The 14,440-nt window shown below is 41.1% G+C and overlaps 1 protein-coding gene across 5 annotated transcripts in view; it reads right to left on the reverse strand.

The window, feature by feature from the left end:
* The window catches only part of PPP6R2 (protein phosphatase 6 regulatory subunit 2), a 113,920-nt gene that overhangs the window by 27,691 nt on the left and 71,789 nt on the right, over nucleotides 1-14,440 (reverse strand). For all 5 annotated transcript variants that reach the window (XR_012776457.1, XM_075507557.1, XM_075507232.1 and 2 more), the window contains 9 exons: nucleotides 12,594-12,707; nucleotides 11,240-11,366; nucleotides 10,591-10,743; nucleotides 9,656-9,859; nucleotides 8,953-9,017; nucleotides 5,326-5,441; nucleotides 3,585-3,670; nucleotides 3,167-3,247; nucleotides 1,104-1,201 (listed from right to left, as the gene is read on the reverse strand). Coding sequence is in view for 4 of the 5 variants with exons in the window: in XM_075507557.1 (XP_075363672.1) it covers nucleotides 1,104-1,201; nucleotides 3,167-3,247; nucleotides 3,585-3,670; nucleotides 5,326-5,441; nucleotides 8,953-9,017; nucleotides 9,656-9,859; nucleotides 10,591-10,743; nucleotides 11,240-11,366; nucleotides 12,594-12,707 (1,044 nt within the window). In the remaining variant the exon portion in view is untranslated. The remainder of the gene's footprint in view (nucleotides 1-1,103; nucleotides 1,202-3,166; nucleotides 3,248-3,584; nucleotides 3,671-5,325; nucleotides 5,442-8,952; nucleotides 9,018-9,655; nucleotides 9,860-10,590; nucleotides 10,744-11,239; nucleotides 11,367-12,593; nucleotides 12,708-14,440) is intronic.

Genomic DNA, 14,440 nt, shown 5'->3' on the forward strand with positions numbered 1-14,440 from the left:
GCCAAACTATTTCCACATTGTCATTTCATTTATGATACTTCATGGAGCCCAACAGTTGCTAAAAACATGGTCTGAGCAGAACCAGCGAAAGAATCCTCAATAAATCAGATCTGGAGCAGCCAAAGAGTCGGAGCGATGTGGCGTGCCCAGAGCTTTCTGGGCTAAAAGCTCCCCATTTCTGTCAGGATTCCAGGACACCAGGATCCTGCAAGCCTTCGCAGAGCAGACCCAACGTATCAGCCCTAGGACGGCACGTACAGCAGGCACTGCCACATACGCTCCCTGTCACCTTGGATGACAAATAATTCCTTTGATTGAGACGAACATTGCCACAAGATGAAAGCGAATGGGCAAAATCGATGAGCAGGAAACACGCTGGGTGTCCTCCTGGAGCGCTCTTCTGTCAATAAATGTGTACTAAACAGTTACAATTTCTGAACCATTATGGACAAGCAGGATAATTACAGTCCCAGTGATTTTCTTAGCTACAATTTTTAAGGTGAGAAGATGAGCTGCAGTTTTAATTAGATTATAGTAGTTCTATAAAAGCAGCACCACTTCTGAACACTAATTCAGAAAGTCGTGTCACATTAAATCCACCTATATCTGCCTTCTCTGAACTGTTATTTGCTCCCGCCTTATCTACGTTTCCTTATTCCTAAGAGAGAAAATGGCTGAATTTTTCTGCGGACTTCATCAGAACACTATTCTTTCTACTCCTAATTTCAATAAGGACTTAATGCCACTGGAGAATATCCGTATAATTGCCTAGAGTTAGCTCTAATGCTTTGCTTTCTGTGCAATTAAATTTATTCTAGAATATGGCTGGATAATAGTTGCATGTTTTATTTAAAATGTTTCTCTTCAAAATGAAGAAATACTTTTCCTTGGTTCTACAACTGTCTTTGGAGATCGGGGGGGGACTCCTATAAAAAGAAAAAAAGGTCAGCTGTCTTCCAAGCCACTGATCAGTCTTCTGTTTGTTTCAAACCAAAGGAGGTACACAGTGAGGTTCATTTTAAAACCTGAACCAGAAGAAGAAAGATTAGATGCAAAGAGGCTTAAATGCTAAATATAAGCCTCTTGAAGTTTTATAAACTTACTTGATATTATCATCCTGGTCTGCAAACTCCTCATCGTTAAAGCCAAACTGATCCACAAAGTTAGCTGTCATCTGCTGGATCTGGTACTCAGAGAAGGCCTGAGCAACGGAACCCAAAAAGAGCTATCATTAAGGTGTCCAAAGATATTCGCTGAAAACACATATTCTAAAAAGCATTAAAATAATAGAAAACTGATGAACTTTGAGAAATCACCTACTCCAACCCCCTTTCTCAAAGCAGGATCTCAAGCAGACTGCTCTCAGACTTCTGCAAGTCCTGGACAGATGCTTCTCTGATCTGCTCTTAACTTCTTCTACAGAGAATTATGAATTTTTCCTAGGAAACAATTTCTTCGCTTCATTCTTCTATTAGAACGTTGTATTGGGGTTTTTTAATGTGTTTGGTTTCCCTTGATGCAATACGAAATTTACCTTGCTGCAACTTAAAGCCACCACGGACATCAAGAAGGTACTTCTCACTTCCTCTAAATCCCTCTTCCTTGTAGGGTGAGGCACACGCCTCCACATAACCTTGTCTCCTCTTGGCCAAGTGGACCAAATTCTTTCAACTTTCCTTCCTATGTCAAGTTCTACACCTCGGATCATTCTCATTACTATCCTCTAGTTTACCTTTTGCTAATACAAATCACTTTTGAAGTTTACTGCCTCCAACTGGACATTCACCAAGGAGAATGGAAAAGTGACTCTCTATCTTTGAGACAACACTCCCACCTATCATACGTTTGGGTTCCCACAGCAGCTTGGGCCTTCTATTCTTCAGCTCGCTCCTCAGGATAATTGCCCAGCTATGCTTTTGGTCACATTCTTGCCTACTCATCCATGCCTCATTTATGAAAAGGATTGCTTCTGCCTCCAAACAGAATCTCACACTTGCTCTTACGCATTGCATTTTTTTTTCAGGTCCTTTCTCCTATTTGGAGGATAATTCTGAATGCCGGTAGGTAGCCCACTCCAGCTACAGCTAAGTAATGCAACCACGCATCTCTGCAGCTGCGCCTTGTCGTGACTCCACTGCAGGTGATATGAGGCACCCGTGTTCCTGCCTGAGGAGTTCTGCGGGCTCCTGTCAGTATTTCTATTGATACTTGTCACAATAAAAGACAAAACTTTTTTTTTTTTTTTACAAAGGCAATGCATTTCCCTTTTTTAATGTGCTTTCTAAGTATCAGCTGAGGAAAAGAAAGGTATTTGTAATGTCAGAGTAGCCAGTTAGAGTATTTGGACAAAAGAATAACTATCAACTATTTTCAGCTCATTTTCACCCTTAACTAGATTTCAGACTGAGTTGGTCTTTTACTCCCCATAGGTAGCTTTCTACTAAATAGGCTGAAACTCATATGTTCTGCTAATGCTCTTAATGTTCTTAGCATCAAAAAAGGTTGGAAGAACTTGTCTAAATATTTCATCCTGAAAAGCAGCTTCCATATGTTTGATGGAGCTTTAGCAGAGTACCTCAGATTCTGAGGATCCTGAGATCTTCGCTAAATGCAAGTGAACCCTTAATTACCTCCGTTTCTTCCTAAGTCGAGTCTTTTTACTGCTCTTACGGCTACTGTTTACTGCTCTTTATTGCTAACATTTTAGTATGCCTCTTTCAGTTTGTAATAGCAGTCTGCATAGCCCAAGAGGAAGCAGAACCCCTCTACCAGCTCCAGCTCCACTGCAGGGAGGTGATGCACACTACCTTGTCGGCTGGGAAATACAGCAACTCACTGCAGCTGGTCTGCGACATCAGGACCACCCAGCCCCCCAGTGCGGAGAGAACCAGGGAAAGAGAAAGAACTATGCAGTGCCTCAGAAATGAGAGACACATCATGTATCTGGGACGGGCATGCAGTCTGAGCCAAATTTATTCCCAACTGGACTCTAGACCACGTAAGTAACTCTACTGGAAAAACACACAAGAGCTGACTAAGAAGTAAAATTCACTGAACACACTGACTAAGAGTAAAATTCAGGAAGCTGCTCTATACTAGGATGGATTAAGGGCAAATCAGAGAAGCAAGCTTCCCAGGAATAGTGAAGAGCACGTTGTCAACTCACCTGTTGGAGAGAAAGTTCATTGGGAAAAGCACTCTCAATGTCTTCATCCTCACTGGAAGAGTGCAGATGGTGAGTGCTCACCTGAAAAAAGTACAAAAAAATAAGCACCAGTGAATTCTGAGAAAGCTCAAATACGTTCGTTCCACACGTACGATCAAAGACCAAACTCCTCAGAAGGCAGAAACTGTCCCAATGAATAACACAGAAACATGGACTAGAGTTTACCAACATATATCAGAGCCGCTGCTGCTTCAAGAACTATTATGGAATATGTTTTCTACAAACACTCTGCCCTTGTACACCTACTTCATAAAAACAAGCAAATGAAGAAAAAAATCCCAGCAATATCACTTGGTTTTAGTTAAAGTCCAGAAGATAGCAGGCCTATCTGAAATATGCACAATATCACTGTTCTCACCAAATCCACTGTATTCCTTCTGTTTGTTTCCGTCAGCGTCTCTTCTACAAAACTCTCCCATCTCCCTCTACAATCTTCAGGTAGCTCTGTAATAAAGAGATCACCATAAAGATTACCACACCTCAGCGAGAAGGGATCAAAGCCAGTCATTTAGCTCCACTGGTTACCTGGAAGTTTTTGAGCAGACACATACACCTGCACCTGAGCTAAGTAACGCATGCATTCTGCAAGTGCTCTGCAAAGTGAATTACATTTTACTTCTGATTTTCTAAAAATGGTAAATTCTGCAGAGAAAGGAACATCTTTCATTAGGCCAACCAGTAAGGTATTACTGGCCTTAACCATCTTAACTCGCTTGTGGAATTACAGTGGGCTAAAGATACAACACTTCTACTACAACCTTCTGAAAACCAGCATACATGTGACATAAGTTTTACTTTTTTCTTCCTTTTCTTTCGTGGTGATTGTGGTGGGTTGATGCCAGCCAGCAACTAAGCACCCACCCAGCTGCTCACTCACTCCACCCCACAGCAGGATGGGGGAGAGAACTGGAAGACCAAAAGCGAGAAAAACTCATGGGTTGAGATAAAGAAAGTTTATAAGTGGAGGAAAGAAGAAAAAAAAACCAAACCGAGTGATGCAAAGGCACTCACTCACCACCTCCCACCAGCAGACTGATGCTCAGCCAGTCTCTGAGCAGGAGCTACTTTGGAAAGACTGTCCCCCCAGTTCCTACTGCTGAGTACCTGGCGTGGAATATCCCTTCAGTCAATCCAGGTCAGCTGTCCGGCTGTGTCCCCTCCCAGCCTCTTGCCCCCCCCTGGGGTGGGGACAGAGCGGGTAAAAGAGAAAGCCTTGGCGCTGTGCAAGCACTGCTCAGCAACAGCTAAAACAGTGGTGCGTTACCAACGTCGGTTTAGTCACAAACCCGAAACACAGCACCACACGGCTGCTATGAATACAGTTATCTTCATCCCAGCCAGAGCCAGTACAGTAAAACAATGGAGAGAAATAACTGTGACTTGTGAAACTTTCAGTCTTTACCAATATATTTACGACTTCTCAATTTTCATGTAGATAGGACAACACACCAAGCTACTATATTATCATTTGATATGTTCGTTAGATGCCAAAAATGGGAACTCAAGTCATATTTGTGCTCATTGTTTCCCTTAATAGATGCAGATGGAAAATCTCAGTTCCTCTCACACAAAAATGTCAGATAGAACTAGTTCTCAAAATAAAGTCCGAGGAAGACATGACGGACAAAGCCTGGCAACGTGAGTATCTCCAACAAAGCGGAGATGTAGGGCCTCTGCGATCATTTACTCTGGTGTCTCTCTTCCTCTCGGACAGGTATAAGGATAAGGAAGTATGGAAACACCATTCATTAACACCACCCTAGAATGCTGTAAATAAGCACTAGAAGCGTACGCATAGATCGGGATGAAAAGAAGCATTCTTTAGCACAAAAAGGATACCTTCAGCCTCCAGCTGCAAAAACAAAGTTCCAACAATTTCAATGTAATTGTATGAAAACAAAGAGCTGCCAAATTTGGTCTAGACACTTTTTTAAGTTATGGGAAATTGTGATATTTAACTGGAAATTCTTTTCATTATAAAAGAGACCCTCACAAAATACATGCAATGTAAGTCTTTCCAAAAGGCCTGCAAAGGTTATTTAATCAAGGGGGAAAAAAAAAAAGGAAGGACTGGAAAAAGGAGCAAAAGGAGCATGTACCTTTAATGAACTCACTGATTTGAGTCTGCATGGGGCCCTTCTCCATATTCTGTACTACAGCATTGGCTATCCGGGTGAGGTGGCCCATATTGCCTCGCCTCATTCCACCTTCTGCCCTGAAAAGAGAAAACAGCCAGTAGCAACATAGCCAGGCACCAAGAATCACAGGGTCACAGTCACAACCGCTGTCGTAACCTAGACGTGCTACGCGTTCCCTGCCGTTGCACTAGTCTGACATACGCACCCTACTCCAAGCAGGGTTAGTATAGAAGATGCAGCAGAGGAGCAGCAGGAACGCTCTCTGCTCGTGCAGGCAGGGCACAGGATGGGTTTACCCAGAACAAATGAACCTTTCTGCATTTTTTCATGTAGTGAGAGGGAGGAGATCGCTCATCCAGTTTGAATGCACTAGATAAAACTTAAGCCGGTTACAAAGAGTAAGCTAATCGGGGACATAGAAAGAGCACTGCAGAACTAAGTAATCTGGTTATATTTCCACTGAAGAAAACTCACAGCAATAAGAATTTGCATCACTGCTACTGAAAAAGCTTTAGAGTTTTACTTGCAATTGAAGTATTTAGCAGATGAATTCAAGAGAACAAAAGACACTAATCTGCAACCCCTTACAAAAAACCCAGAAGCCAACGCTAAGCCCAAGCAGTCTCTAAGTCACTTTTCTTTGAATCTTCATTGGTTCTCCTTCAGTGGATAGCAAAGAAGCAATCTAAAAATCAGGGGATGAAGAGCCTGAAATAATTCTGCTTTCTACAGTACCCAAAGAAGGACTGATGGGATTTGGGAAGAAAAACGTAAACCCTAGTGGCAGATTCCCAGTAAGAAATGTCACAGTACCGTGTTTAGAAACAGCATTTCTGCCCTTAAACTGGCAGGTGCTGAAAATAAGCCCAAACAAAACTCTAACATACAATGCTATTATCCATTGCAACATTGTGCACACTAAAGTATCCCAAATCCTGAAGTCAAATTCAGAAATTATTATTTCTTGATGTAGCACAAGGAGCATGCAAGGTTGACTCAAGCCACCACAAATAGAATTGGTGGGTCAGAATCAAAGTAAATGAAAATCAAACCCTTACAAACAGGGTGACAAGAAGTTTCCACCTCATGTTGCTAAGTCTCCAGCTGTAAAACAAAGGTTTCTTTCCGAGATGCTAACAGAGCCAATGCATAATAAAGACTTCCATTCTTCCTTGGGCGAGAGGAAGACACTAAATACGTCAGAGTTAATTTTGAGCTGGTATGCAGTGCTTGTGTAAATTCTTCTCTACCCTTGGGATTTGTGTGCAGCGGTCTAAGCTGACAGGTCGACTACAGCAAAGTCATCAGCTCTCCTGATCCCATGCACTTACAGCTACATTTTAAAGCTTTTTTTATGACCCCCACGCCCCTTGAGAAGTGTAATCATCACCTCCTGAATCTCTAAGAAGGGTAAGTTTATGCTGAAATTATCTCAGGCTTTCTCCTAATGTCGGAGCTGAACATATGCAGGTGAGGAGAGTAGATGGTTTGGGAAAAAAACCACCTTACCCCTCCACATGTTCCTGTACCAAAAAGCAGAGTACAAAGCCAATGCAAACTGTATCTGTACATGTCCGACAGCGAGGACAGCACGCTAACCCCAAATTCAGGGTTTAGAACTATTCACATAAAACGAACACCTGGAAATGACTTCCCAGTGCTAAGCTACAGCCTTCTGCACACAGGCTCGTGGCAATTTCTGTCGCAGCCCAAACCAACGGGAGAGCAAACAGCCCCAGCCCAGATGCAGGGCACTGCTGAGTGCCCCGGCTGCACCAGTCCTGCTGCGAGCCCAGAGCCGCCCGCCGGCAGCACCGGGCTCAGGTCGGAGCCCGTCTGCGCCAGGCAGCTGGAAACGCGGGGTACCCACATACCCACGGGACCACGCAGGCACGCCAAGAGACGGGATACAGCAGTGCTTCATCAGGGCCCTGCAAAAGAGCTGCACAAGAGCTCTGGAGGACAAAACCCGCGGGGAGATGGGGTGAAGGGACACAGCCCCGACACGACCAGCAGCACTGTCCTACTGCTTTCTATAAAAATATGTGGTTTTCAGCAAACTTGCAAAGCTCAGCTTTCTCAAAAATGTAAAGTGTACGGTGATGAAAGCAGTGTACAGCAGTGCTGTACCTGTCTTCTTCAGTTGTATACCCTGGGAGGACCAACCCAACATTTTTTCTGAGTTGAGCAGTCCTTAACACACTGCTGGAATGTAAGCAGCAAGCATGGAAAATTAACTTTTATTTCAACACTTTCAAATGCTTTTTATCAACCATGCCACAATTGGTGGTTACTACATTTATATGAATGGAAGGCAAACTAAGATATGCTACAGTAAACTGATGTTTCCTATAATCTCACATTGCTGACCAGGCTTACTTTATTTTAAATTCTAATTACCTAGGCAGATCAAATGCACGGCAGTAAAAGAGTTATGTGGGTTACCTAGAAGTTAAATTCTAGTAGTTACAAAGTCCTTTCTCAACAACATGTGGAATAACTAAAACTAAGAGAACCCAAGGAGAAATTCCATGTTCCAACAGGAAAATATATTGCCACCATTCTTGCTGATGGTTTTTAAGAAATAATTCCCAAGCTCTCAGTTTGGGACCTCTGACCCTGGGGCTCCCAGTGCTTGACTCCATCTCCTCACTGAGTGCATACAATAATCTTCTTATAAACTCAAACTTCTTAAAGCACACCATCTGAGATGTCAGTATTTTTTTCTTGCCATTCAAATTCTTTCCAATGTGGTGACTGGAACAGTTTGTCATGAAATATTTATGAGCTCTAGTTCCTATCTAATTTAATTAGGAAAACTCTTAAGCAGCAACCACAGACATTTCTGTTACCTACAAAACCGTGCACAATGATAGTTGTGCAACGAAACTATCAGGAAAATTTGTTATCAACAGCCCAAGGATTTGCAAGAGGGAAAAAAACGACCAAACCAAAACCCAACCCAACAATTATGGCCTGACAGTAAGCCTAAAATAACTACAAAGCACTTTGAAGTCATAAAGAGCTCAAAATAGTGAGGGAGGACCAAAACATTTAGATGGACAAAGAAACAGAAGCCTGGATAATATTTTCACTTCGGCATGTTTTAGGTTTTTTTAATTATTTAGTTCTTATAATCATTGCAATCAGCATGAAATCCAAGTGTTTTATATAGTTAGAATATTAAATGTGGGTCAAATTGGGGAAAAATGCTTGCCCACCTCAGTTTCCACACAGTTGCTCACTCTAGGGAGAACGTAATTATGCAGTTAAAAAAAAAAAATGTTAATATTCTATGTCATTAATATGCTACGTAATTTCCTGAGAAAGCAAGAAAGAACCATATTGCGTATTTGGGTAGAGATGTTATAAGCATTTTAAAAAAATCATGCTTTCAAATTATATGCCTATTTGATGAATTTGCTTTTTAACATGCAAATAATCCTAATTCCAAATCACAATCGAAATCCAAATCATTTTAGACACCATTAAATTGTAAATTATCCAAATAAATGAAAGAATATTTCAAGGCAATATTCTGAATCTGCAGCCCTAGAACAAGGGCCTGCTGAACCCGAAATCCCTTACTGTATCTTGTCATTGGCTTCCCAGGCATCCAATATCCTTTGCACTAGGCAGCATTTCTGGAACAGCTAGAGGAACAAAAAAAAAAGAGATAGGAAGAACATTTCAAAAGTTTGCCAAAGTAAGACTCATGCCTTAGGAAGTCTGTACTGAACTACAGTTACTTTTGTCCATTCCTTCACTCCTACTGAACAAGAACTTAAAGTTCAGCACTTATCTTTCCCAAGAGCTCAAGTTTCTTCTTTCTCAGAGGATCCAGGGAAAACAGCAATACCTATAAATATCTTCAGCCTGCTTTTGGGCTTCACATGAGCAGCAAGGAAGAATGTTGTCATTTTACACACACAACAAAAAATTTTCATCATTAGGGCCACGATGCAGAAGCCAAAATGTAGTTAGCTAGTTGTAGTTATTATTATTTTTTTGTCCAAAGTTTAGATGCATCTTTACTAAAAAAATTAAATAAAAATGGATTCACAAGCCCACTAAATGAGATGGGTGGTATGTTTATTTTGTAATTGGATGCTAAAAACAAATGTACAAAAGCAAATACACTTCCATCCAGAACTGACAGAACCAAGATGTATCTAGACACTTTTAAATAAACTCCATGCTCTTGAACAGTTCGTCCTACCATTTTCTTGTTAATACATATTCAGGCTGAATCAATCAGTCTAAAATTCTCAGGTGACGTGACCAGACTTACATGAGTAACCATGATATTCTCGGTATTGTTTTCTGGAGTCTCTAAGTTCTCTGTGGCCACATTTCCATTCAGCACCTCTTCTTTGCTTTCTAGGTCACTAGTAGTAGTTTTTCCCTCTTGCACAGAGTGTGAGAGAATAGCTGCTATGGACAATTCCACTTGGAAATGCAAAAAGTTATTCCATGTGTATTTAAAAAATAAATCCTGGAAAGAAATGAGAAACAGAAGAACTCACTCTAGGTACATCTTCCCATTCTTAACAATCGAATGGTATTAGAACACTGCCCGACTAGTTGTTTAATCAGCAATCCCACTAAAACAATGTTACTTATGTGCCTCAGTAGCCACTTAGAGTTGAATGTGCTCTGTTTGCTCTGCTCTACTGTATACTTTCCTATAAACTGAGCACATTGGAAACACTCTCGTACACAGCTAGGGCTCACAGCACAGACGCACTGAAAAAAATGTTATCTGTTCTGTGGCTGAATTAATCATAAGAAAAATATTAACTAAATAATTTCTAAGTATAAAAATAACTTTCGGAGAGACTGTCCTGGTTATATTGGCAGTTTTCAGAACATGTCCCTGTTCACAGCTAGACAAAAAGATCAGCTCTCAGTAGAATGAGAGCCGATACAGACAACATACCCAAGCTTTCTCACTAACCAGACTATTCTGCATACACACTACTAAACTACTGTAACAATAAATTTGAGTCATGAGGTTCAGTTCAAAATACTAAGCAACTGTATTTGTATTACAAAAGCTATTCTGAGGATGGATGTTCCTACTTTCAGCAGATTAGAAAAATAATTAGACACCGGCACACGAGACAAACTACCTTGCACTGCACAGATGAAAGGGAAAGCAAAAACATTCTCAGTTTAAAGTTATTCCCCCTCTCCCCATTCACAGTGCCACACTGGATTACTCACAAGTAATAAATTCATGGTACTGAGTCTGCATAGTTCCTGATTAATACTGGGAGTGTTTGTGTGAAGCAGAGCAGCTATTAGACGAGATCCATGAAGACGAGCATTCCCCAGTGGCTCCTCCAAGACACCAATTGTAGTTAGGATTGCTGTTTTCTATCAGAGAAACGGATAATGAGTACCTCGACAAAGATCAGCATTTCCTTGGGTGTATGTGCACGAGGATTTGACTAAACATAACTAGTTCATTTCATAAATACTCTCTGCAGGTAAACCTAAACCATGTTCCCACACGGAGGACAGCATCGTGTGACCACCGAGACACATGTACTTCCAAAACTGCAGATTAATATCCACTAACTAAAAGTTCCTCTCTCTTCACCCCCTCACCATCTTTACATAAGCCACCAGTCCCAGCATATCTCTACTTCTTGGTTTTACTCGAATACAGTGGCTTTCAAAATTCCTACTGCCTAGTCCCTAAGCACCTGAATTATACACTTGAAGTGTGAATTTTTCTTCAAAGGACGTTTGCCTGTTGCAGCATACGGCGCTTTCAGAAAATATGCAGGAAGTCTGTGTGTAAGGAAAGGGAAACCCTGAAATGCAGGTGAGGAGCCATTTGCTCCTCAGAGAGGCTGAGACGCTTTACCTTGGGAGGGCTGAGCAGCAGCTGGTGGAAATCCTTTAGCCTGGGTTCAATACCATGTAAGATGCTGCTATTGACAGTGTAAGACCTTTCAAATCCCTGAGTGTATGAGTCCATCAGTCCTTCCACTCTGTCAAGAAGAAAAGCACACCAGTTAAGATGTGACAAAATCTTAAAATGGTCTCCAGTCACACTGTCCATGTTGGTCATTTTCTCCTGAAAAATAACTATGAATATGAAAAATAATAATTTCCAGCTACTGAATATATTTACATAACTACACTATATTAATATATAATTTACAAGACGATATTCACATATTCAAAACCGTGAATGAGATGAGTGGGAAGACAGACAATAAGCTGTCTGCAGAGCTGACAAAGAGAAATTACTGACATGCTTCCTGGTTTTTAAAACTTCCCAAACATTTGAAAAGTAAATTACATCTGCAAGAGTTAACTATACACATTTGTTAAGAACTGTAGCCCTTCCACAAGTGTTCAAAAAGAAGTCCATAAATATACTAACTGATGAAAACCTTGAGCAGGCATGTAGCTGTGCTCGTCATCGTACCTCTTCATAGGCAAGCAGCGAATTACCAGAACTACGTCTAGCCCCTTCCAGCAGCAGAGTCTGACATAGGAATAAAAGGAACGCTTTCATTTCAGTAATGAAATGCAATTCCGGCAAGGCAGGAACGGGCTAGAGAGGAACCCCTAAGCCTCCAACCCATAACTCCTCAGAGATGCTGGGCACAAGACACAGTACAATCAGCATCCCAACTTTTCAGTTTTAACTCGGCACGTGACTCTGACTAGCAGCTTGTTTGCCCAGGGCCATCTTCTGCCCTTCGCTTCAGTCCTTCTTCCTAACATTCCATTATCTCCTTCACTCTTCCTTATTTTCTCCTTTTTTAGAAATTGAGATTTTCAATGTCTCACTTCCTCCCCAGAACTCTCTTTTGCCTTTTCTCTCCTCTATCGCCATAAAAAGAAATAGAAGGGGGATATAAATTTAAAAAACACAATTAAAACTACACAGCCATATATAGATATATACATCACCACACAGATTACGCATGATGTACCATTTCCTCCCCCACTCTGCATACATTCTGCTGCAAGATCTCTGCTATACGTGCGCAAGAGAACTCGAAGAGCCCGCCGAAGGGCCCAGCTGCCAACTGGTACAACTGCCATGAGGTACAGCTACTGCACCAAAACAACCAAACAGCTCTTCTTGTACTCATTTCTAGACAGCACTTCACACCAGGCCAAAAAAAATCCTTTTTTGCTTAAGCAAGACTAGACCGGAGTTCCTAAAATTGTTCTTGCTAGGGAAGAAAGTGCTAACTTACCCAGAGCGCCTTGTTTCCAGCAACGTTAGAAGAACTTGTGTTCCATTCACTATGCAATTTTCAGTCTGTTCTCCATCAAACATATTCTTCAGGAGTTGCTCCACACATTCCTGCCTGTTGATCAACACACACACATTAGCAGCATAAGAATTAGAAATATTTGGCAGTTGCTTTAATCACAAAAAAATCCACTCCTGGGTTTTCTGGGGAAAAAGGTTGCTTTTTTTTTTTTTTGAGAAAGAATGAAGACATTCCTTTCTAAAGTCTTATATGACAAGAATGGTTCTACGCCAGGTTTCTGAACTTGCTTACTCACCACTAAGGCAAGACCTGGTTATAACCACCTAGACTCCAAACCAAATTGTCATTCTCCTTTCTCAACAGGGTATACCTCTTAGTTATAAACTGGAAGACAGCTGAAGCGTTAACTCAGTCAATTGAATTTATTAAAGACAATATGTAGCTATTAGCTGATAGTCTAAAATTATCCACCAGAATCACAGAAGACAGACAACAAACAGGGGAAGTTGACCCTTATCGTTTGCCACTGGCAGAAGATGATCCAGGACCTGGAAACAGAGGCCAACAAATGCAAACTGTAAATAATACGCACACTTTTAGTAGTCTTAGCTATTATCCCCTGGAAACTTTAACCAATTCACCATCTCTTTGAGCCCTTAAATGAAGATAAGGTGCCTCCCAAGTACTGATGGATTTGGGGCCAGGTGGAGGGATGACCAAGTGTTGAAGACTGCTGGAGTCAGACTGGACAATGACACTGGTCCTCCTAGCATTAAAAATTATTCAGACACTCCAGCATGGCCTTAGAATTGAAGAATAATTAGCACAAAGGTAACAACCCATTTCTCTCTCTACTACTTGCCACGCTAAATGAGTAACAGATGTGAGGAAGACGAGGTCCAGGCTGGCACTTACTCATCTGCAGTTACTTGACTGCAGCAGTGCCTGCTTCCACCTCTGTATTCCGATTCTTTCCCATGCTGATTCTGCGGCTGTTAATGACAGATCTCCAAAATCCAGCACTCAGCAAGTGCCTTTCTTGACTTGCTAAGTCACATGTCCAGCTAAAAACAGTATTACTCAAGTTCACAGTCTAATTTTTTCCTATTTTCCAACATTCGAAAAAATCTCATTTACATTTGTATAAATAAAATATGAGATAAAAATGTAAAATGCATGAATAATGCATGAGAGAGAATTATTTTAATAGGGAGCATCTAAATACACTCCATCAGCACAAGCACAAGAGAGAGAGTCAGGAAAAAGAAGTAACAGTTTACCGTGATTAACTGAATTCACTTTTATTGCATACAGCCAGCAGTTATTGAAAATCTAGATTTGGTATTTATTCCGTAACCCTGATCACGGCTCTTTCTTGCTGTACTAGCTGATCATTAATTCACGATTCATAGATTAAAAAAAGTTATCCAAAGATCAAAAAGGTTACCAGTAATGCTCGGAAAAATCGGCCAAGAGAAGTAATGAGATATGTGACCTTCAGCAGAAAGGTAGGTTGTGCAAAAAATCACTTTTGTTCAAAACATTTTTTCTTCTAAACAGTGAAGTGGTATAATGACTTTTTACAAATGCTTTTTCAAAGTGCAAAACCATTTTTATTTATCTCATGGAAGTTACAGGTAGTGCTTGAAAACATGCTAAGTGCATACACAGAGAATGCCAGGGAAGCGAGGGCGGCTGGGAGGGAGAGCGAAGGGAGAGGGGGAAGACGCTAAAGACCATCTGAGTAAAGTACGAGCGAAACTTCAAATTCCAGCTTTGTATAATTCCTTGTATAGTCAAGGAAACATGCTTAAATTCTACCACTG

The sequence above is a fragment of the Mycteria americana genome, chromosome 1, assembly GCF_035582795.1.
Source record: "Mycteria americana isolate JAX WOST 10 ecotype Jacksonville Zoo and Gardens chromosome 1, USCA_MyAme_1.0, whole genome shotgun sequence".
Taxonomy (NCBI): Eukaryota; Metazoa; Chordata; class Aves; order Ciconiiformes; family Ciconiidae; genus Mycteria; species Mycteria americana.